Source organism: Oncorhynchus mykiss, chromosome 7 (assembly GCF_057628025.1).
Source record: "Oncorhynchus mykiss isolate SJ-2025 chromosome 7, ASM5762802v1, whole genome shotgun sequence".
Classification (NCBI taxonomy): Eukaryota; Metazoa; Chordata; class Actinopteri; order Salmoniformes; family Salmonidae; genus Oncorhynchus; species Oncorhynchus mykiss.
The window spans coordinates 47,955,392-47,979,392 of record NC_143028.1 but is presented as its reverse complement, the minus strand read 5'-3'; the positions used below and the strand labels follow the sequence as shown (position 1 = coordinate 47,979,392).

At 41.9% G+C, this 24,001-nt stretch overlaps 2 protein-coding genes across 2 annotated transcripts; both read right to left on the bottom strand.

Moving 5' to 3' along the window:
* Window positions 1-29: 29 nt before the first annotated feature.
* On the bottom strand, window positions 30-7,570 carry LOC110527993 (specifically androgen-regulated gene protein). The gene is made up of 4 exons (XM_021609723.3): window positions 7,461-7,570; window positions 4,665-4,836; window positions 4,209-4,404; window positions 30-2,752 (listed from the first exon to the last, which is right to left on the bottom strand). The coding sequence occupies exons 2-4, from the start codon at window positions 4,767-4,769 to the stop codon at window positions 1,563-1,565; spliced, it is 1,491 nt and encodes a 496-aa protein (XP_021465398.2). The 5' UTR covers window positions 4,770-4,836; window positions 7,461-7,570; the 3' UTR covers window positions 30-1,562.
* A 7,609-nt stretch (window positions 7,571-15,179) lies between these two features.
* LOC110527995 (ubiquitin thioesterase OTU1) lies at window positions 15,180-20,020 on the bottom strand. The gene is made up of 3 exons (XM_021609729.3): window positions 19,911-20,020; window positions 18,876-19,099; window positions 15,180-18,755 (listed from the first exon to the last, which is right to left on the bottom strand). Exons 2-3 carry the CDS (start codon window positions 19,081-19,083, stop codon window positions 18,055-18,057), a joined length of 909 nt encoding a protein of 302 aa, XP_021465404.1. The 5' UTR covers window positions 19,084-19,099; window positions 19,911-20,020; the 3' UTR covers window positions 15,180-18,054.
* Between the last annotated feature and the right edge of the window lie 3,981 nt (window positions 20,021-24,001).

Below are 24,001 nucleotides of genomic sequence, written 5' to 3'. Positions count from 1 at the left end.
GTTTTTACAAGCAATCTGAGCCCGGCTTCCTCGGCAATTTTTTTTATTTAGCATTCCAGAAAAAGACAAATTCCAGTACCTCTGACAATTCTGAATATGACATTTAAGTTAATGTCCCTAACCACGTACATTACCATCACAATGGAAAATCATTCAGGGTTGTGTGTCCCTTTCATCTGAATATCGATGAATCTCCGTATCGTGTTTCCCACTTAGGCAATGGCTAGATTTTTTTCATCTATTGTTCAATACGACTTGACTGACCGCGGTTCTTTCAGTTGCGAGACGTGACACCATCGTATGCAAAGTACTCAGCTCAGACATGGATACGGCTCCACTATAATAATACCTCACTGAGAGAGAACTGCAGTGGTACTACTGATGATATGACAATTACCAGAGAGCATTCCAACAATATATAAGACACTGACCTTTCTCTTATACCGTTAAATGAAAAGAAAGAGTTCTTTGGACATCAAGAATGACCAGCACAGAAAAGAAAGCACTGGTCGGTCTGTTCAGTAGGACAAGTTCATAGAGGTGCAGTCCAAGATAATCTGATAACACACAGATAGCTGAGTAGGCTTTCTCATTGCGAAAGTGGCATGTGTAAAATGAGTAGTCTGTAAGAGAGGAGGGTGCATCGAGGGGGAGAAAGGTAAGGCAGGTGGAAAGGTGTTTTGGGTGAATAAATGTTTCTTTGGGACTCTGTTTATAGTCAATTACAGTAAATGGGGACAGAACGTGAAAAACAGCGCATCTTGATGTCCACTTTATTAACAATATCTTATTTAATGTGAAGAAATTATATTTACCTATTAGAAACTATTTGAATATCAAAATCACAAAAATGCTACCCTTACTATAAAATGTGCTAATTGTGATGGTTGCCATTTTTGAAGAACCAGGCAGAAAAAAAATCAAGTCACACCCCCACAAGTGATATCATTGAAAAGCCCAGAATGTCCTCTCAAAGGTACAATGGGCCCTAACACAATTGCATGTATGGCCTTTAGAGATATGGACCAAAAACAAATATGCATTAGAGAAGACAAAATATGTATGGTCAAATACATGTTCTCATCTCAAGCATACCATGAACGCAGTCTGTTGCACAGCAATTATACCAAAAATATGATGAATAGGAAAGGGGGATACCCAGTCAGTTGTACAACTGAATGCATTCAACTGAAATGTGTCTTCCGCATTTAACCCAACCTCTCTGAATAAGCCTGTTGCATTCATTTCTCTGATCTACTGTATGAGTGTGCAGTGACTGATTCTGTAACAGCAAAATCCTTTAAAAACAATTTGCAAATATCATGTTAACAAACAACTGACATGAAAACTAAACTGCAGTAAGAGGTTTTACAGACAGAAAAGGAAGAAAGAAGGTATTTTCCTGATAAACCAGCACATTCAGTGCTAAAAAATATGTACAGAAATCCATTCAATTCCCTCTTTATGCTGCTTCTCTGCCTACGGTGGTGGAAGTCTGTTCCATTTGATACCCCTTTTATATATCCATTTAACCACTGGGAAGAGATACCTTCTCTCCGGGCCTAGTCTTTCAGCAGCCCCAGCTTCCTAAGAGCCTCTCGTCTGTCTTCTCCCATGCTGGGCACCATCACCACACTGAAGCCCGGGCAGTGCGGGGTCTTGTGGGTGGACACTGGCTGGGCAGTGAGGGTTGTTTTCTCCTGCTCTGGGGCTTTGGGGGGAGCAGGTGGGGTGCAACGTCCACCCTGGGGAGGTTTCCGGTGGTCGGCCACGTAGGTCCCAAGCCCCACCTCAGAACGCTCTAGGGTGACAGCTTTGACCCCACTGGGTTTGGTCAGGTGTGAGGGTGGTATGGGGGGCTGCTCCTCACTCCTAGAGCGATGGAGGAAGCTGCTGCTTTGTACCGGCCTGCTGCTAGGTTCTCTGGGTCCTTGGGAGGTGGATGAGGGCTGGCTTCTTGTTGAGTTACCGTGGGGTTGAGCTTTAACTCCAACACTGGCTGAAGTTGGGTCACAGGTGGAGTGAAATTTGGAGGAGCACAGTGGCGTAACAGACTTAGGTTGGGACTCATTATTGTCTCTCAGGAGCCCCAGCTTCTGCAGGGCCTCCTTTCTCACCTTTTGGGAGTCCGACAAATGCCTGTCAGTGGGTGATGAGCTCAAGGAAGGGGCACTGGAGTCTGTGGTGGGGTTGGCTGTAACCTTTTGGGTATTCAGGGCAATGTGGGAGGGTATTTTGGGGGGTTTTGGGAACACTACTGGAGGACTATCATTCTGCTTGCTGGGCTCTTGGGGGAGTGTGACCTGGGCTGGGGTGACTGACGGGTCTCTGGGTGTGCTCCCATGGTGCAGGTCAATGGGAACGGCTGATGAAGAGGGCTGCCTGTTCCAGTCTCTGGTCTCAGCTGTGGCACTTTGAAGGGTTCTCTTCATGGACGCACTCTTCCTCAGCTGCACTAGGGCCTCATAGGACAGAGGGCCCCTGGGTGAAGGGGGTGGTCTCTGACAAGGGTAGTCTTTGGGCTTTGATGGAGGGGGTATCACCACAACATTGACCTCAGGGGGTACACAAGGGGGATGGCTCTGAGATGGCGTGTTGTCCAAGGCAATGACCTGGGGCTTTGGGTGAGAGTTCTCATTATTTGGGGGTATTCCTGGCCTGGGCTTGGACAGGATGCAGGAGGTGCTGTTGGCCAGGATGAACGGAGTAGGAACAAGGTAACCGTACTCATCACTGGGATATTTTGATACATCTAAAAGACAAACAAAATGATCATTAGATGCTTTTTTCCCCTGCTGAAATGGATGAATGTACTACAGTAGCGGTGTGTGGGTAAAAATCACTATGGAAGCCAGGAAAAAAAGCCATATCACAACCTGTGTCTTGTGATAATTGTGTTGTTTGCTCTATAACCTGTTAGTTAATTTGCCTAGTGACCGTGATACAATACATGACCAAAAGTATGTGGACAACGGCTCATTGAACATCTCATTCCAAAATCATGATTACTAATATGGAGTTGGTCCCCCTTTGCTGCTATAACAGCCTCCACTCTTCTGGGAAAACGTTCCACTAGATGTTGGAACATTGCTGCGGGGACTTGCTTCCATTCAGCCACAAGAGCATTAGTGAGGTTGGACACTGATGTTTGGCGATTAGGCCTGGGTTGCAGTCGGTGTTCCAATTCAGCCCAAAGGTGTTCGATGGGGTTGAGGTCAGGACTCTGTGCAGGCCAGTCAAGTTCTTCCACACCGATCTCGACAAACCATTCCTGTATGGACCTCGCTTTGTGCACAGGGGCATTGTCATGCTGAAACAGGAAAGGGCCTTCCCCAAACGGTTGCCACAAAGTTGGAAGCACAGAATCATCTAGAATGTCATTGTATGCTGTAACGTTAAGATTTCTCTTCACTGCCACTAAGGGGCCTAACCCGAATCAGGAAAAGCATCCCCAGACCATTATTCCTCCTCCACCAAACTTTACAGTTGGCACTATGCTTTGGGGCAGGCAACGCTCTCCTGGCATCCGCCAAAGCCTTACATCACTCCAGCATAGCACATGGTGATCTTAGGCTTGTGTGCGGCTGCTCGACCATGGAAACCCATTTCATCCTGACCAACAGTTATTGTGCTGACATTGCTTTCAGAGGCAGTTTGTTACTCGGTAGTTAGTCTTGCAAACGAGGACAGACAATTTTTACCCGCTATGGGCATCAGCACTCGGTGGTCCCGTTTTTTGAGCTTGTGTGGCCTACCACTTTGTGGCTGAGCCGTTGTTGCTCATAGACGTTTCCACTTCACAATAAAAGTACTTACAGTTGACTGGGGCTGCTCTAGCAGGGCAGAAATTGTTGTTGGAAAGGTGGCATCCTATGACGGTGCCACGTTGAAAGTCAACCTATGAAGGTTGCATGGCTGTGTGCTCAACGTTATACACCTGTCAGCAATGGGTGTGGCTGAAATAGCCGAATCTACTAATATGAAGTGGTGTCCACATACTTTTGTATATATAGTGTACATTCAGCCTCTTCCGAATTAAAGGAAATTATGAAAACACAGAGAGATGAAAGATAAATATTTGTAGATCTTTTTCTTGGTCAATTTTTTAGGAAAGACTGGCTTCCTTTGGCATCCATGAATGCACACCACTAAAATACAGTATGTTGATATTTAAGAGGATGTAATTCCCTCCTGGGCAGGTCACTCACTGTTGAGCTTGTTTTGGCCCATGGAGGCAGAGAGGTGGGCCATCTTGGTGGCCACGTTGCCGGTGGTGGGCAGGCAGTCAGGCTCATCATTGGACAGTCCATTGTCCTCCTCAGTCTCTAGGGACTCTATGGTCTCCTCCAAGAACATGAGACATGCCCTCTCCTCAGCAGACAGGTGCTTGAGGCTATTGTCACTCTGTAAGATACACCAGACCAACTTAAAAGACAAACAAATCGTTGCCATGAGTTCATCTGACTCTGAGTGAGTAGAAAAAGGGGCTTCATTGCCAAAATGTCAAACTGTCCCCCACAAATCCCTGAAGCTATTGTCAATTCAGTTCATTCTGAGATGCAGTCATTTGTCACAAAATCTATTATCTTGTTGGGACAGCTTGCTTTCCTATGCAGGTTCAGGAATACAACTTGAGAAATGTGAGGATGACCAAATGTACTTACAAATCCAGAGTTCATACTGAAAACACTGTCACAGCTGCCCACACTGTCCATGCCAGTGATCGTCCCTATGGTGACGCCACCGGGCCATGTGTCACTCTTTGGCATTGTAAAGATGAAGGTTTCTCAAGTCCAAGGTAATAAAAGAAGTTGGTAGTGGAGAACCGTTCTTTCCCTGTCAAAAAGAAATACAAACAACTTGATGTATGAATAAAATCATTAACTAAACTTGGAACTTTGAATATATCATTCATTACTATTTCTAATTACTATATCTAATTGTCCACAAATAAAACTTAGCTAATCAAATAGAATTTGATTCCCCCCCCCCACACACACACACACACACACACACACACACACACACACACACACACACACACACACACACACACACACTTTTCTAAACCTTTTTATATGACTGTCAGATTCACACGGACCTGATGAATGGGTAGCAGAGCTAGTGGAGAATAACAGGGTATCGTAGCTAAGTAATGTTCTGTGCGATATCTTAGCTAACTACTCTCCTGGCCACACGTGACTCAGATTACAGCACGCTACTCTAATCTCCGTCAGCAGGATCAATTTCAGCGAGAATAATAGACAATACAAATGATATCCCTCCTTAACGCTGCATCCTACTGAACCATATACCCGTTGGTATAGATAGAGTAGCCTCTCCTGTATGTCTTTGAAAAATGTAGAATAATGTAGGTAACGATGTTGTTGAACATCCCTCTTCACACCTTTTTCCATATTGTGTGAATGAATGCACAACTAACAAACAAATGTGAGATAAAAACCTCAAATATTATATTGAAGTAGCTCTTGTGGTGTTTTGACTGAGACCATAATAAAGTAATACCTGATTTATAAGAAATGCCTCTACTCTGGTTTCAACACCTGAGTGGGGCTACTAAGTAGGTCAGTATACACAATAGCAGTCCTGTTCTGTTCACTGCTGAGGCTTTGTCACGTTACAGTGCTCCATCCTGACCAGGCCATTTCCCTGTGGAAGTTAAGTCCCCTATCCACAAGCATTTATGTAAAGTATACATCCAACCTGCAATCTTCAGCTCTTGAGCTCTGAATTTGAATGTGAAGTTCGTGATAACGTTTGTTGTCTTTCAACCTGGCACAATCTAGACTGATCTCATGCAAATAGCAGGGCAGTAGCAGGCCATTCAGACAATGGATAGTACACGACACCATCTATTCTGGTTCAAAAGACAAGTGTTCTAAAGGGGAATAACAATACAGTCGATACTGGATAGAAAAGTAATAAAATGCCTTATCAGTGGTTATCAGTCTCCTACTGTATAGCATGTTCCAATGCATGATTCACTAGATGTGAGATATGCACAATATCGAGAGATTAGGACTTAAGATTCTAACTGCATATTTGTCACCTACAGTATATGATACTGTAAATACATAATCAATTCATGTTAAATTCAAAGAAATACAATATAAAAATTGCTGACACCATTCAAACCAATGAGGATACAGAACCTTTTACATTTACGTCATTTAGCAGACACTCTCATCCAGAGCAACATACAGGAGCAATTAGGGTTAAGTGCCTTGCTCAAGGGCACAGACTTTTTTCACCTAGTCAGCTAGGGGATTTGAACCAGCAACCTTGCGGTTACAAGCCCAACACTTTTAACCACTCAGTTACTTTACTGGCAAAAATATTTTTGTCACATACACCGGATAGGTGTACTGAAATGTGTTGTTTTACAGGGTCAGCCATAGTAGTATGGCACCCCTGGAGCAAATTATTGTTAAGTGCCTTGCTCAATGGCACATCGGTCGATTTTTCATCTTGTCAACTCGGGTATTTGAACCAGAAACCATTCGGTTACTGGCTCTAACTGCTAGGCTACCGGCTGCCACTTTTAAGTCAATTATCTTATCTCAGAATCTGCTTTTTGCAGATAGAACCTTCCAGTCCCAAGCGCTTAATATATTAAATTAATAACCTCCATTGTGTCTTGTACTATGTATTTCACAGATGTTTAACTAAGAGACACAAAATACTTGAACCCTCATACCCCTAGCATGCCAATGTGTGTGATCCGCCTGCTCTATGGCTGAAAGCAAAGTCTTGGAAAATATAGTTTGAGGGTTCACAAGAAGGGAAAATAAATCTATGCAGGTTATCACCACACAGTATATTCAGTTGCTGTACTGCGTGTACAAAGCTTTAATAGCTATGCCGGTGGGTTAAAAACCTGCTGACATTTCCTCAGAATGACAGACCACAGATCATCTAGTTAATCATTACTTCAGCTCACCACTTCTGACATAGAAGTATGACTTTGATGGTGAGTCACCTGACACACAATGAAAAACAAATGTGTCATTCCCAATCCATTTAGGACAAACTGCACTGTAAACATTGTTGCAGGAATTGTTCAGACATACACATACGCTGGGGGCATTAAAGTAACATGGGCAATAACACTTCATTGTCATAAGGCAGGTTAAGATTTGCTAGCTGATATTCAACACCAGGGTCAAAGTATTTTTCTGATCTTGCCACTCCCATAGGACTATTTCAGTTATGTTTTAACAAAGGCAATTGTAATGAGGATATAGCTCATATGAGTAAATGATGGCATTGTGTCTTATTAACAGTAGCCATACAATCTTGGCAAAATACAGCAGCCATGCAAATAGTTTACAGCAAAATATGAAGGCTATACATTTGTTTTAATTTCAAGAATCATTCAGTTTAATATCAAATAAAATATACAAGTAATCTATTCACTATTGTTTTATAATTTCGCTTACCTGTAATTTTACAGGCTTGTGCTAGTAACACCACATTCCGTTAATCGCGCAGGTCTAGTCCATCTGACCTGTTGCCTGTTCCGTCTGTGCTTCTGTTCAGAACCTCGCTACTACAGGTGAAAATATACCATGTGCCACACATTATTAACCAATCAGAGCACAGTACACCTAGCCGTTAAGGCTTCGTTCAAGCTGCACATCTATGGCTGCGTTTAGACAGGCAACCCAATTCTGATATTGGTCTTTTAGACCAATTAGTGTAGACCAATTAGTGTAAAAATAAATAAATAATAATAATATTTGTTGCTGCCTAAATGCAGCCAGTTTAGTTGTAGGTCTACCAAAGATGGTGGATAAATGAAGATAGTTCACTGATGCCGTTTACCGTTGAAAAAAAATGGTCAGTTCTGGTCTACTTAACTGGTGTGTCTTCCATAGATACATCGAGGCTGGTCTTGTTAGTTAAATTGCCAAATTCGAGAGGATCAAAACCGTATGTATTATTGGTCAATTGTAAAGGACTGACTGATCTACGAATTTTAACAAGTAGTTATTATGAGGATTCTGTGTTATGCACTATAGCCCGTTACCATATATGTGATTGAATATTATCTGCTGTTGGCTTGTGTGGATGTATGTATGTGTTATGCAACATAGCTGAATTTAGTTTTGTGAGACACCTGTTTGATGTAAGTAACCAAATTCTATTAATTAATATCGTTAAAGGATCATGAGGAATACATAGTGGTAAATGCAATTTTGAACTGATCGATCGCTCTTATGGTATAACAACGAATGTAATACTAAATGGGTCGGTTGGTGTAACGCGTACCCAGTTGTTTGAATGACGGTGAATCGGATTGGTTAAAGGAATTCACTAGTGTGTGTGTGTGTGAGCAGGATCGCAATGTAACAATGAATGCTGTGTACTGGTATGCATGAGGAAATGTTTCTAGTATAAATGGATATTTACTTTGGGTAAATTTAGAGTGAGTGCAGTAAAACTGGGATATAAGTGGGCGCGCTGTATTAGAGTGAATGATCTACGGATAGAATTTGCAGGCCAACAAAATAAAAAGACCTGTGTTACATTGGATGGTTGCTGAAGCATATGTAGTACATTAGATATTTCAGTTGTAGCTGGTATCAAGTATGAATGAAAGGTTTATAGATTCTTATAAGGGTTATAGTACCTGGTTATATTGCATAAGAGTAAGGGAGGATAAATAACTGCGCATTTGTATTATTTAAATTGAGTGATTCGAACTGACGTATGTTTGAGTGATTCAACCGTATATATTTGCAGGTTTGAGTGATTCGAACTGTTGTATGTTTGAGTGATTCAACCGTATATGTTTGCAGGTTTGAGTGATTCGAACTGTTGTATGTTTGAGTGATTCAACCGTGTATGTTTGCAGGTTGGAGTGATTCAACCGTATATGTTTGCAGGTTGGAGTGATTCAACCGTGTATGTTTGCAGGTTGGAGTGATTCAACCGTGTATGTTTGCAGGTTGGAGTGATTCAACCGTATATGTTTGCAGGTTGGAGTGATTCAACCGTATATGTTTGCAGGTTGGAGTGATTCAACCGTATATGTTTACAGGTTGGAGTGATTCGAACTGATGTATGTTTGCAAGTTTGAGTGATTCGAACTGATGTGTGTTTGAAGGTTTGAGAGAGTCGAACCGTATGATTGTGGTACATTAGGTATTAAGTCGATATACTAATACCAAGTTTGTATGACCTTCGGGTAAATAACAGGTGTGAGACCTAGGTTATGTTTTGAAACGGTAAAGGAGAAGTGCACGGTGTTTACTAGACAGTGGCTAGATTGGGACACACTCTAAGGCAGCACACAATTGAACCTGATAATTTATATTGTATTCAAATTAAACAAGTAATTGAAATACATTAGACAATGGCTAATCAGGAGGCAGAGAATGTGTTGAAAACATTGAAATCAGTATTAGAGACCAATGGAGGAAAAGAGGGAAAAGATGGAGAAAGAAAGGAGAAATTATACAGACGATGGATAGAAGAGGGCATGCCGCGCCCAACGGGCTCCCAGTCGACGGGGAGCCTGCTTAAATACTGGTGACATAACGAAAACCATAGACTAAAATTCATTCTGATTGTAATTCAAATATTTATAGGTTTTGCATCATGGGGAACAATGAAAGGCCCGCAAAGTGGATTGCAGGCTGAGTTTATTTTATGTTAAAGGGACAGTGCACATTTATCACAGTTGTGTGTGTCTAATGGCAGGGTTTTTAAGAAGTATTTTGGGGAGACAATTTGGAGAAAGATTGAATGAGTTACATGAAACATCGAGTAAATTTAAAACTAATGATTGGAGGGAGTACATTTCCATTTTCCCAGAGACATGATATCTTAAAGGGGTACACTCACGTGAAATATTATACGTTTTTATTTTCTGAGTCTTAATTAAATAGGTGAAATCTTTTGATAAAGGAATGTTGTTTAATATAGTAAGAAACACTTCTTTGGAGGGGTGGTATGACTTATGACCTCCATTGTAACTTTCCTTTGTGGTCTGATCAGCCTCATTAACCATTTGGATGGAGAATCTAGGGTCATTTGTAATACTGATATTAAGGTAATTTAATACAAAAAGGCAGTGAAATTTACATTATAGTGTCATTATATTTTCTCTGGTGAATGTGGTGTGAAAATTAGCTAGGATATGTTTTAATTATGGTAGACTCATGTTAAGTATTTGGGACATATTTTGAGCCAACAGGGCAGGGAAGAAATTGAGATATTTGTGTTTGGTTTTAACACCTGTGTACAGGAGTGCCAGTGTACCTGTGTAATGGGGGAGGGTGTCCATATGGGAATTACATGATAACCAACTTGGGACAGTTCTGGGATTGGAGAAGTGGGTATCCTTATAGCATAGGGGATCCCACAAAGGTGGATAGGTTTTCCATGATTTGGGGGAAACCTGGGAGCACTGTTGAACTCTGTAAAGGTGATGAAATCCTACTAACCATCAAAACCATTAAGCTCTCTGATGCAGACACTTACACCCTCGGACTACAAAGGACCGGGACAGACACGATGGGTGTGTTTTCTATGAAGGTGCTGCCAAAACCACAGAGGTCCCAGACGAACCAGAGCCAGACACACTCCTCTACCACCCCTGGACCGAGCCTGCCACCCACCACCACTGTGTCAAATCCCATTCAGGTAATTAACGTTAGAGACTATTCAGCTATTGATCAATTAGGCACTGAGACTGGTTTTGATGGTAGGGACAATTTGTGGCTGTCTTATATGAGGTATACAGCTAAGACCCTGAAAAGAAAGGACTGCATAATATGTGGTCATGCTAGACCTTTTCTGGATACACACCCATTTGCTATAGGAGGAGAGGGGTGGTTGTGTATTCTGAGAAGTTTTTACCAGGTTAAGCCCAATTCAACCCTCTGTTCTTCTTTGAGCCTTGTGTTTCCTACAATACCTCCTCATCGGGCCCCTTGGGGTGTTAAGGCATATGGAAGCAATTACAGTTGCATCACTGGTACAGGTAATGGCATAGACTATGGGAGATTGCCTGAAGCTGATTGCAGTAGTAACATGACCATCAATGCCACTTGGCCAGTTGCAGGCCTAAACCAAACTAGTGGTCTGGCCGATGTGTGGTGGATATGTGGACCCAAAAGAATACTGAGACCCATTCTTAGAGGAGACTGGCAAGGTATGTGTGCTCTGACCAGTCTGATAATTCCACTGACCATTGTTGATGTTGCTGCTGAACAGCTGTTGGGTTCTGTATCCAGGGGGCCTGAAAACATTCCATCCCATGGGACACATAGACGTAGTGCTCCATGGACGGAGGATGTAGTTGACATACACACTAATCTGTTGGGGGTGCCAGTGGGGGTTCCTCATGAGTTTCAGGCGTTGGGTAGGAATGACGGACTCTGGCACTTACTACCTATTATAGGTCCAGCCATAGTGGATGCAAGACAGACTGCATGGATTAATTATATCTACTATAATCAACAGCGTTTTGTGAATGACTCTCATGATGCACTCACTGGTATGTCTGAACAGCTGGAGGCCACATCTAGGGTTGCCAGCCAGAATAGACCTGCTTTCGATATGCTTCTTGCCAGTAAGAGGGGTGTCTGTAAGATGTTCGGTGAACAATGTTGCACGTTTATTCCTAATAACACCAGTCCTGATGGTAATATATCTAAGGCCCTTAGTGGGCTTGATGCACTATCTGCTGAGATGAGGACCATGGCGGGGGTGGAGGAGTCTGGACTGTTCTCTTGGTTGGGAGCCTGGTTTGGTAAGTACACTGGTATGGTGGTTACTGGATTTCTGACCCTAATTCTTGTACTTTTATTATTGATGTGTTGTGCTGCTTGCGTCATATCGTGTTTTAAGAAGTCTGTTACAGATGTGGTGAAGGCTTCAGGCATGATGCCTTTGCTTGATGCTCCAGTTGGAGATGCTGATACTGAATCAAGCTTTCAGGGGAGGATGGGACTGACTGAGGATGACCCATGGTATGCTGTGGGTGAGGTAGTAGAATAAATATTACACCACCACAGTTCCTTCTTTTACATTTTTGTTGTATGATACGTTTTCTTTCCAGTATGTTTGTTCTCCCTGTTGTGAAGGTTTGGAGTCCCTGGATGGCATGGAGCCCACCTGGTACAGGATAGGAGTAGCTGAGAGGACCAGATGGTTTATAATAATGCTTTGCTCTGCTTTACTCTGTTTTCCATGACCAAAGTTTTATCCTATATCTTACATGTCAATAAACAGTAAAGTTTTATCCTGTTTTTGATAAGTGACACCCTTCTGGGTGTCAAAAGGGGGAGACAAAAGCATATATCACATGTTGATTTTTTTTTCTTCTCTTTTTCTTGGTTGATTTTTCTTTTCTTCTGTAAAATGTAAAAAAAATAAAGTTTTATTAATAATAAACTTATTAATTATTTTCATGAAATGCTATTAACATATAACTATGTTGGGACCACTGAAATAAAGGATAATGAGTGACACCCTTGTGGGTGTCAAAAGGGGGAATCAAAAACTCCATTTTATATATATGTTAATCAACAAAGGGATGTGCATCACTTCATATATTCACAAAATAAAGGTTTAAAGTTCCTGGGTTCATCAGCAACCTAGTATATCGGATGGTGTGGTTACACCACACAGGGGTGCAAAAAGGGGGATTATGAGGATTCTGTGTTATGCACTATTGCCCGTTACCATATATGTGATTGAATATTATCTGCTGTTGGCTTGTGTGGATGTGTGTATGTGTTATGGAACATAGCTGACTTGAAACATTGTTAACAGTTTCAGGGCCATGGGCCTGTCTCATGATAGAAAAATACAGAATAACATCAAGACAGGAACTGTGCAATGAGTTGGGGGGGGGGGAACATTCAGAACGTAGCGTTGGGAGAACAAACGGTCTTTTGTTAGATAACAGGAGCCAGGTGCGAGATAACGGTATCAAGCATGAGCGCATAGATATTCTTCACAGCAACAGTTACATCTATCAACTGGAGCGCCCGGAGGCCGGGACCAGGTCTGCGCCAACAATCAACGATAGGCTGGGTGAGTCTAAACCACCCCAGTCTCTACTCTGACAGGCCGGCTCGGAAGCAGGAACTATTTCTGTCAGAGTATATTTATAATATCTTTGTCAAGAACAAGTCAGTTCTCTGTTTGCCCTGCGAGGTGGGACAGAGTATATACGAAAATTGCATTTACCACTTATTGCTTAGCTAATAAAAAATACATAGTATACAATCGGTGACTCAGTGTCATACTTATCCTGATACCAGATTCGAATTGACGCAACCCTAACATTATTGATGATGGAAGTTGATTTGTAGATCAGTCAGTAGGCAGTCACCTGCAATGACGAAGAAGCCCATTGACATTAATTGAACAGCGAGTGGGGTGCATCACTTTCTCTTCCTTCACTGGGTGTGCTACATGTTTTAGGGCTGCTAACCTTGATCCTGGAAGCAGTAAGCAATTTTGTTACAGTATTTAAAATAATGCCTACCACTAATGTCTTATATTCACAGAATACCTGTTTGAAAATGAGTGTAGACGTGTGTCACTGTAGTCATGCACAGGTTTCCAATCCTATTATTGGAGGTTGAAGGTTCTTTTAAAATAACATGTCTAATCCAGCGAATTGGCAATGATTAAATTGATTTAATCCTGTTTGCAGGATTGGGATTCATTATAGCTGCTTTTGGTCACTGAACCCTGGCCCCATGTTTCATGAGCTGAAATAAAATATCCCCAAAATGTTCCACAGGCACAAAAATATTATTTCTCTCAAATGGTGTGTACAAATTTGTTTACATCCCTGTTAGTCAGCATTTCTCCTTTGCCAAGATAATCAATCCACCTGACAGGTGTGGCATATCAAGAAGTTGATTAACACAGCATGATCATTACATAGGTGCACCTTGTGCTTAGGACAATAAAAGGCCACTCTAAAATATGCAGTTTTATCACACAACACAATGCCACATGTCTCAGGTTGAGGGAGTGTGCAATTGGAATGCTGACTGCAGGAATGTCTACCAGAGCTATTGCCAGATAATTGAATGTTAATTTCTCTACCATAAGCCACCTCCAACATCACTTTAGAGAATTTGGCAGTACGTCCGACCAGCCTCACAACCGCAGACCACGTGTAACCATGCCAGCCCAGGACCTCCACATCCGGCTTCGTCACCTGCAGGATCGTCTGAGACCAGCCACCCGTACAGCTGATGAAAAAGAGGACTATTTCTGTCTGTAATGAAGCCTTTTTGTGGGGAAAAACTCAATTCTAATTGGCTGGGCCTGGTTCCCCAGTGGGTGGGCCTATGCCTTCCCAGGTTTGCGCCCCTGCCCAGTCAAGTGAACCTTAAGTCCCAAATCCATATCATTTTTTTGAATTAACTGATTTCCTTATATGAAAATCATTGAAATTGTTGCATTTATATTTTTGTTTTGTATAATTATAAAGTTAGTCTACTAACTAAATTGAGCAAGATTTAGGGCTCTATTCAATCCGCATTGCAGAAATTCAGCTTTACGTGATTGAAATTTAAAGGCAATGTTTCAGCTTTAGCAGAGACAGTATTCACGGTAAACACGGCATATGTTGGCTCAATTTGAAATTACCTTTAAATTTATATCGCAGAATCTGTGACGCTTCAATTTTACAGAGTGAATAGAGCCCTAAATTGTGTAATATATATTTTTTAAGTATACTACAATAGCATTACCATTTTTGTTCCCTAGGCAGCCACTAGTTCTCCGATATCTAACGCCCACTAGAGGTGGCCTAGGCTAGGTCTTTTTGCTGACATCCTGCAAATAAATCCCATCTGTATATTGCAGTTTATCATAAGGAAAACAGATATATGCATTACTGTATTCAGTTACTGATGGTGTCTCGGGTTACTGTCATATAGCTCCACATTACATTCTCCCATCAGAGAGATATGCTTTAAACATGAAACTAAAGCCTAACAGAGATCCTCATACACTGTTAGAACAGAGTAGCCTACATCGCAAAAGGTTAACAGTGAATGGCAGCGGTACTGTTGCTAAGAGAGATCATTCATTGGTTGACAACATGGTATCAATTTGCAGGGCTCAAAGCACATTAGAATCTGAAACTAAATACAAAAACACATTCACTCAAATAATCTCCTAAATGGTGACTTTTATTGTGAAAAATCAAGTAAACCCAGTTTCTCTGTAGTGCTTTGTGTGCAACATTCATTGAAAGTGTCCTTGAACATCCATGTAATGGAACGTGGGAGAAGTCATATTTTAGTCACATCAACACCCAATAGAACAGGGCTCTCCAACCCTGTTCATGGAGAGCTACTTACTGTCCTGTAGGTTTTCACTCCATACCTAATCTAATTTTAATAATTAGCTGGTTGATAAACTGAATCAGGTGGGTTACAACTGGGGTTGGAGTGAAAACCTACAGGAAGGTAGCTCTCCTGGAACAGGGTTGGAGAGCTCTGCACTAAAACCATGCCCCAGACCCATACCTCTTACATGTCAAAGGCTTTGGAAAGTCCCAGCAAGAACAGGCAACATATACTGCCCTACAAAGGAAAAATGCAGAAACTATGTATTTTTCTTACTGCAAAATCTGTCTTCAGTCTTTTTCTGTCTAGAGACAGCAATTTCTGATACACCATTATATATTCTGATCAATTGACTTGTTCTTGTGTCAGGAAACGAAATACCACATTAATCAGAAAACATACCTGGCCATTACAATAGATCAAAGATTTTTGACCAACTTCGTAGTTACTGCATTTTGCCTTTGTAGGGCAGTATAGGCTACCACACAAACTCGGCCCTGACCCAGAGTATTTCATTGTAAGACAAGATTTCTAGTGCTGATACATTTTCTATAAATAACAAGTCACACGTTTTCTGAAAGGGACACTTTGGTATCTATTTATGACCAGCTGACAAAAGCAAATTTTTTACAATTTTGTTTAGAAAAATGGGAATAGATGTGTGAGAGCTTTTAGACTGTATTAGTAGTCTGATGGGGGAAAAAACCCAAATCACCAGCATTTCACCATTACACTGGTCTCTGCCAACAAAAATAATGGGATGAATCTTTTTGCCAGTAACATTACCAACCACTTGAAGAAAAGTCAGAATTCATGTTTAAAGGGTTCAATTATCTATATCAACGTCTTCTACACTCCGTTTCAATAGCAAGGGTTGCCAAGAAACCCAACATTGAATTGCAATGAATTCTACGTCGGGCAAAAATGAGCATTTGAATCAGGAAAGTTTCCTCTCACGACATCTACAAGCCAGAATGTTGAATAAAATGATATTTTAACGTACTTTACCGGTTGTCGGTGCGATTTGTTCTTTGGTGGTAGGAATGTGAGACAATATATATCCACAGGACTGTATTATTACATAAGCTTTTCAAAGCACTGGTAGTGGGTTCAGATATCTATCACCTGAAGCATGCACAGAACCATGTAAACACATGCATGAGCTTGGCAAGTATGCATGCATCTTGTACATGCATTTTTATTTTGTGCGCATGCTTCAGGTGATAGAAATCTGAACCCACTACCAGTGCTTTGAAAAGTTTATGTAATTATACTTTACTGTGGAATATAGTCTCACATTCCTACCGCCAAAAGGACCAACCGCATGGACAACCAGTAAAGTATGTAAAAATATCATCTTATTCAACATTCTGGCTGGTAGAGGTCGTGGGAAGAAACATTCCTGATTAAAACAGTAATTTCTGCCCAACGTAGAATTCAATTCAACTCAACATCGGGTTTCCAGGCAAGAGCAAGGCCGTGGTGGCTTTCATTGGTGAAAGTATAATAGTCTCAGTCTTCCTCTGACATGCATTTAGATTTAACATACATAGTTCAACATGACAACACTTGGTGGTCCTCACAATAGTCCAACAATATGAGTGAGGGTAATGGGGGATAAAAAACAAACAACACAATCATGAAGTGAATGTTGAGATGCAAAGCACATTGTGTAGACAGTACCTGAACTGCAAATGTAAGAGGATTCATCCCTTAGATTTACATTATACATCATAAAGTCTATTCATCTATCAATTTCAAGATTAAAAGCTCCAAAATACAACAATTCAAAGGTTATGTTCATTAAAAAGAATTACACCATATAAAATACACAAAAAAATAAAGAAAAACCAATCTCACTATAGGTAATGCCAAGGCCTTTTAATGGCAGAGTGTCATGGCATAATAATAATTGCATTAAATATTTATGTTTCACACCAAGATGCAGACACCTCACACTGTATAAAATAACTAATTCAGCAATAGCCTACATTTGGAAAATAAGCTTGTCACAGCACCATTGAAGAATTTAGGGTTGTATTGACCTATAAGGAATCTAGCTAAACTCCGCTATTATCTAATATTAAAGACATTGCCACTGTAAAACAATGAAAGAACACCTTTTCTACCAAGTAACTGGGTTTATATTTGATCTTTTGCCATTTTCACTTTTTTCAAGTACTGGTGAGGCATCTACAAACAAAACCTTTTAAATGAATATTGTTATTGATGTGTAAAACCAAACGTGTATCATGCCACAATGGCCCCAGAAAAAGATTTCTGATTTCTGTGGTAGTACTGAAGACTCTAGCCATACTAAACCTTTTATGCCACAAGTCAACTGTCAAAGTAAGGCATTTTCAGGCATCTCCAGTTCTGTTAAGAAAGCTTTCTGCTCCATTAGTGTCGACAAACTGAACACATGCTACATTGCTGAGCAACAACACTTCAACGAACAATCACCCATTGTGTATTGGGTGAGACTAAAAATGTCCCCAAAACAATTGTACAGAATATTTTTCATGAGTTCATAACCTTGCAGTAAAGTAGCCTGTGAGCTGACAGCTGTAGTTGTAATACTGAATGGGTAAGACTGAACACAGTGTCTGATGCTGGATCAAGTGAGGTAGAGGATCATACAGACACACAGCGTTGTAAGATATGGGGGTTTGTGGTGGTTGTGAGGTAGTGCTCTGACTCACACCTCTCCAAAGTTGGCATGGCCCGTCTCCTTGGCATGTTCCCGGGCCTCCTTCTGTCCTACTAGGCCTGTCTGACACACCAGGCAGCGCAGGGCAAAGCGGTTGACGTCCGTAAACTGCCGCTTCCTTCGCGCCTCATCCGCCAGCTCCAGGGCCTGGGCCAGGATGATGTCGTCTGTGGTGGAGAAGATGGTCTGGGGTGGAGCGTCGGAGCCGGGCGTCTCCTTTTGCAGTGGGTCGTAGTGGATGCCGTCGTAGATGAGCAGCACGCGTTTGTGGTAGCCAGCGTCCTCACCAAATCGATCCACACGCACAGTCTGCGTGTCCACTACACAGATCTCACATTGGTGGAACTTAGACAGGATGGACACCTCAATGGCTCCACCCCAGGTGTCGTCACGTCTGATCCAGGTGCAGTACTCCTCGTTGGTCTTTCCCAACACCGCCTCAGAGTAAGCCATGGGGTTGCTGGACACAATCTGGGTGATGAGGCCTCGCATCTCGGGGGCACAAGCTGGGTCGTATACCCCTCCCTCTACCACGTAGGAGACACTGGTGAACAGGCAGGAGTTGTCTGCTGGAACGACCCGTCTGGCCAGCACCGGGGGAAACTCCAGACGAGGTCCCTTGGTTACAGCTGAATTTGTGGTCTGGGTCTTCATCTTGTTCTTCTCCTCCTCAACAATGAGAGTGTCTCCTGCAACAAATGTGTCATTCTTTTAATCAAATGCAGCCATGACATAGCAGGGTGAAGTCTATCCAGCTGTGTGAAAGTAACATTTGATTTATTCAAGTAAGAAGAGACACCATAGCCTACCTGATTTGATAGGGTAGTCCCTTAGGTGAGCATCTCCGTTTCGGAGGTCCAAGCTGGAGGGAGGGTAGCCAATCATGATCTTCTGTACATCACAGGGAATACCAGTCAGCTCCTCTACCTTGCTCTTCAGCTCCTGCACACTGGACTGGTGGGTCAGGCCCTGCATTATGTGGCTCCCATTTTTGGTCTTACAACGCAGACGCAACATCCTGGGGGTCCTTAAACTGTGGGAGGAAAAAACACCATTCAACAAGGGATCATCTTCAGTTGTTAGTCACCTACAAGCCTGTGAAGTGTATGCTAGTTTATTCAGGCCAAGGAACCTTAAAGCTAGACTTACTTACATTTCTAATGAAAAAGTTATTTGTTTCAGATCACACCATGCTGATGACACTTTGGTGGAACTAAACAAGTGGCTATGCTAAACTGCTGATCACAGCAGTGAGAGCAAAACAACTGACTGCAACAATTTCTTTGTCCTGCCACTCCCAAGAGTATTTCTGTTTTAGCAGCAGTCACCAGTTAGCAAGCTAGCTAGCATGTTATGGACACCTTCTTCTTCTGCTAGCTACAATACTAGACGAGCTGGCTATCTGGCTTCAATTAAAATGGTAAACTCAAACTGTCTAGCTACACACAAGCACAAATATTTATGAATGAGCAATATCATTGATGAACTGATTGGTAGTTAGCTAGCTAGCTTGACAACTAGCTACCATAAACAGCTAACGTTACTAAGCTAGCTGGCTAAACTGTTCAAATCAAATTGTATTGGTCACATATATTTATCAGATGTTATTGTGGGTGTAGCGAAATGCTTGTGTTCCTAGCTTCAACGGTGAAGTATCTACAACTCACAACAATACACACACATCTATCTACAAGTAAAATAATGGAATTAAGAAATATATAAATATGGTACTTTACACTAACTAACGACATTGCAGCCTTGCTTTACATAACTAGCTTCATAGATACCAATGCTACGTAATGAACCTGTTTAATTAATAATTGGACCTTTATTTATTTGCTTACCTGATGAAAAGTGTTACCCTGCGGCGTCGCGAACAATCAATATCCAATGACAGTCTCTAATTGTGTACAACGTCACAACTGTGTCGTTCGTAACGTTGTTACTCTACCCAAATATGACGTATACACAAGCTTGTTTTCTTTTGGCATGAAGAGATTATTGATTCATTTTATTATCAATTAAAATATAATCAAATCAAATCGTATTGGACGCATACACATATACAGTATTTAGTAGATGTTGTTGCGGGAGTAGGGACATGCTTGTGCTCCTAGCTCCAACAGTGTAATCATATCTAACAACACACAACAATACACACAAATCTAAAAATAAAAATAATGGAACTAAGAAATATAGAAGGTAATGGTGGTATACAGAAGATAGCCTTATTTGGTAAAATACCAAGTCCATATTATGGCAAGAACAGCTCAAATAAGCAAAGAGAAATTACAGTCCATCATTACTTTAAGACATGAAGGTCAGTCAATACGGAAACATTTCAAGAACTTTCAAGAAAGTTTCTTCAATTGCAGTCGCAAAAACGTTCATTAGTTCAACTGCACCTCAGATTGCAGCCCAAATAAATGCTTCACAGAGTTCAAGTAACAGACACATCTCAACATCAACTGTTCAGATGAGACTGCGTGAATCAGGTCTTCATGGTTGAAATTTCTGCAAAAAAAAACTACTAAAGGACACCAATAATAAGAAGAGACTTGCTTGGGCCAAGAAAGACAATCAATAGACATTAAACCGGTGGAAATCTGTCCTTTGGTCTGATGAGTCCAAATTTGAGATTTTTGGTTCCAACCGCCATGTCTTTGTGAGACGCAGAGTAGGTGAACAGATGATCTCCGCATGTGTTGTTCCCACTGTAAAGCATGGAGAAGGAGTTGTGATGGTGTGGGGGTGCTTTGCTGGTTACACGGTCTGTGATTTAATTAGAATTCAAGGCACACTTAACCAGCATGGCTACCACAGCATTCTGCAGCGATACGCCATCCCATCTGGTTTGCACTTAGTGGGACTATCATTTGTTTTTCAACAGGATGATGATCCAAAACACCTCCAGGCTCTGTAAGGGCTATTTGACCAAGAAAGAGAGTGATGGAGTGCTGTATCAGATGACCTGGCCTCCACAATCACCTGACCTCAACCCAATTGAGATGGTTTGGGATGAGTTGAACTGCAGAGTGAAGGTAAGGCAGCCAACAAGTACTCAGCATATGTGGGAACTCCTTCAAGACTGTTGGAAAAGCATTCCAGGTGAAGCTGGTTGAGAGAATGCCAAGAGTGTGTGAAGCTGTCATTAAGGCAAAGGCTGGCTACTTTGAAGAAGCTCAAATATTAAATATATTTGGATTTGTTTAACACTTTTTTGGTTACTACATGATTCCATGTGTTATTTCATAGTTTTGATGTCTTCACTATTATTCTACAATGTACAAAATAGTTTAAAAAATAATGAAAAACCCTTGAATTAGTAGGTGTGTCCAAACTTTTGACTGGTACTGTATATATACACAGTATATGATGGGATTTATAGACATTATAGACAGTATATGGATAGAATATGTAGTATATCTGAAGAATACGTAGAGTAGAATAGTATACAGCAATAGTTAAATAGGATAGGCCTCGACTAGAAATCTGAATATACAGTACATACAGTACATATTAAGTGGGTAAAACAGTATGTAGACATTACTAAAGTCACCAGTGTTCCATTATTAAAGTATTCCATTACTTTGTTCATAGGGCAGCAGCTTCGAAGGTGCAGGGTTGAGTAACTGGGTGGTAGCTGGCTAGTGACAGTGACTAAAGTTCAGGGCAGGATACTGGGCGGAGACCGGCTAGTGGTAACGATTTAACAGTCTGATGTCCTTGAGATGGAAGCTGTTTTTCAGTCTCTCAGTCCCAGCTTTGATGCATCCGTACTGACCTCGCCTTCTCAATGGTAGCGGGGTAAACAGGCTGTGGCTTGGGTGGCTGAGGCCCTTGATGATCTTCTTGGCCTTCCTGTGACACCAGGTGTTGTAGATGTCCTGGAGGGCATGCAGTGTGCCCCCGGGGATGCGTTGGGCAGACCGCACCACCCTCTGGAGAGCCCTGCCGTTGCGGACAGTGCAGTTGCCATATCAGGCGGTGATACTGCCTCACAGAATGCTCTCAATGGTGGTTTTGTAGAAGCAAGTGAGGGTCTAGGGACCAAGCCAAATTTCTCCAGCCTCTTGCGGTTGATAAGACTCCGTTCCATTTCAGATTGTTAGTGATTCGTACGCCGAGGAAAGTTTAATCTTCTCCACTGCAGCCCCATTGGGGGCGTGCTCTCTCTGTTGTCTCCTGAAGTCCACGATCAGCTCTTTAGTTGTGTTGACATTGAGAACACAGGCTGCGATAACACAGGCAGACCAATTCTGATATTTGTTCCACTAATTAGTCTTTTGAACAATCATATCAGATCTTTTCACTTTTTCAGAGCTGATCTGATTCGTCATAAGACCAATTAGTGAGAAAAAAAAAGTATTCACACAGTTTAACATTTCTAAAACGTGACAGGGATATCACTTCAAAGTCAGAGACTTGTTTCCATTGTGGATGGATACAGCTATGATACCAAGTCTCTTTTAAAAATAAATGTTAACTGTGACATAGACATAAACTGTGACATTAACTGTGACTGTTTATTAGGTACACCCATCTAGTACCAGGTCGGAACCCCCTTCGCCTCCAGAACAGCCTGAGTTTTTCAAGGAATAGTAATGTTGCACAATTAGTATCAAGGGACCTAACATGTGCCAGGAAAACATTCCACACACCATTACCATTACATCGCCACCAGCCTGTACCATTGACACTAGGCAGGATGGGGCCATGGGCTCGTGCTGTTTAAGACAAATCCTGACTCTGCCATCAGTGTTATGCATCATGAACCAGGATTGGTCGGACCAGGCAATGTTTTTCCACTCCTCGATTGCCTGCCCACTGTAACTACTTCTTGTTTTTAGCTGATAGGACTGGTCATCATGGATTACAGGTAAATCCGCACCGAGCTAAAGGCTAGAGCTTCCGCTTTCAAGGAGCGGGACACTATTCCGTACGCTTATTAGAAATCTCGCTATGACCGCAGACGAACCATCAAACAGGCAAAGTGTCAATATAGGACTAAGATTGAATTCTACTACACGGCTCTGACGCTCGTTGGATGTGGCAGGGCTTGAACATTTTTACGGACTACAGAGGGAAACTCAGCCACGAGCTGCCCAGTGAAGAGAGCCTACCAGACGAGCTAAATGCCTTTCATGCTAGCTTCAAGGCAAGAAACAGTAAAGCATGCATGAGAGCACCAACTGTTCCGGATGACTGAGTGATCACGTTCTCTGTAGCCGATGTGAGCAAGACCTTTAAGCAGGTCAACATTCACAAAGCCGCGGGTCCAGACGGATTACCAGGACGTGTGCTCAAAGCATGCACGGACCAACTGGCAAGTGTCTTCAATGACATTTTCAACCTCTCCCTGACGAGTCTGTAATACCTACATGTTTCAAACAGATGAACCATCCTGACCGGTTGCACCACGCCTGGTATGGCAACTGCTCGGCATCTGACCGTAAGGTGCTACAGAGGGTAGTGCGTATCTCCCAGTACATCCTGGGAACAAGATTCCTGATATTCAGGACCTATAGACCTGGTGGTGTCAGAGGAAGGCCCCAAAAAATTGTCAATGACTCCAGTCACCCAAGTCATAGACTGTTCTCTCTGATACCGCACGGCAAGTGGTACAGTAGCGCCAAGTCTTGGACCAAAAGTATCCTTCACAGCTTCTACCCCCAAGCCATAAGACTGCTGAACAATTAATCAAATAGCCACCCAGACTATTTACATTGACCCCCACCCCCTTTGTTATTACACTGCTGCTACTATATGCATAGTCCCTTTACAAATGACCTCGACGAACCTGTACCCACACACATTGACTCTGTACCGGTACCCCCTTTATATAGCCTCGTTATTGTTATGTAACTTTGTTACTTTTTAATTGTATTTTTGGACTTTAGTTTATTTATTAAATATTTTCTTAAGTCTATTTCTT

Bases quoted from the DNA above. Each gene is read 5' to 3' on its own strand.
- LOC110527993 (XM_021609723.3), bottom strand. From the start codon at position 4,769: ATGCCAAAGAGTGACACATGGCCCGGTGGCGTCACCATAGGGACGATC. The intron at 4,405-4,664 runs GTAAGTACATTT...TGTATCTTACAG, and splicing joins TCAGTATGAACTCTGGATTT to AGTGACAATAGCCTCAAGCA. The intron at 2,753-4,208 runs GTGAGTGACCTG...TTTGTCTTTTAG, and splicing joins GGGCCAAAACAAGCTCAACA to ATGTATCAAAATATCCCAGT.
- LOC110527995 (XM_021609729.3), bottom strand. From the start codon at position 19,083: ATGTTGCGTCTGCGTTGTAAGACCAAAAATGGGAGCCACATAATGCAG. The intron at 18,756-18,875 runs GTAGGCTATGGT...CATTTGTTGCAG, and splicing joins GGACTACCCTATCAAATCAG to GAGACACTCTCATTGTTGAG.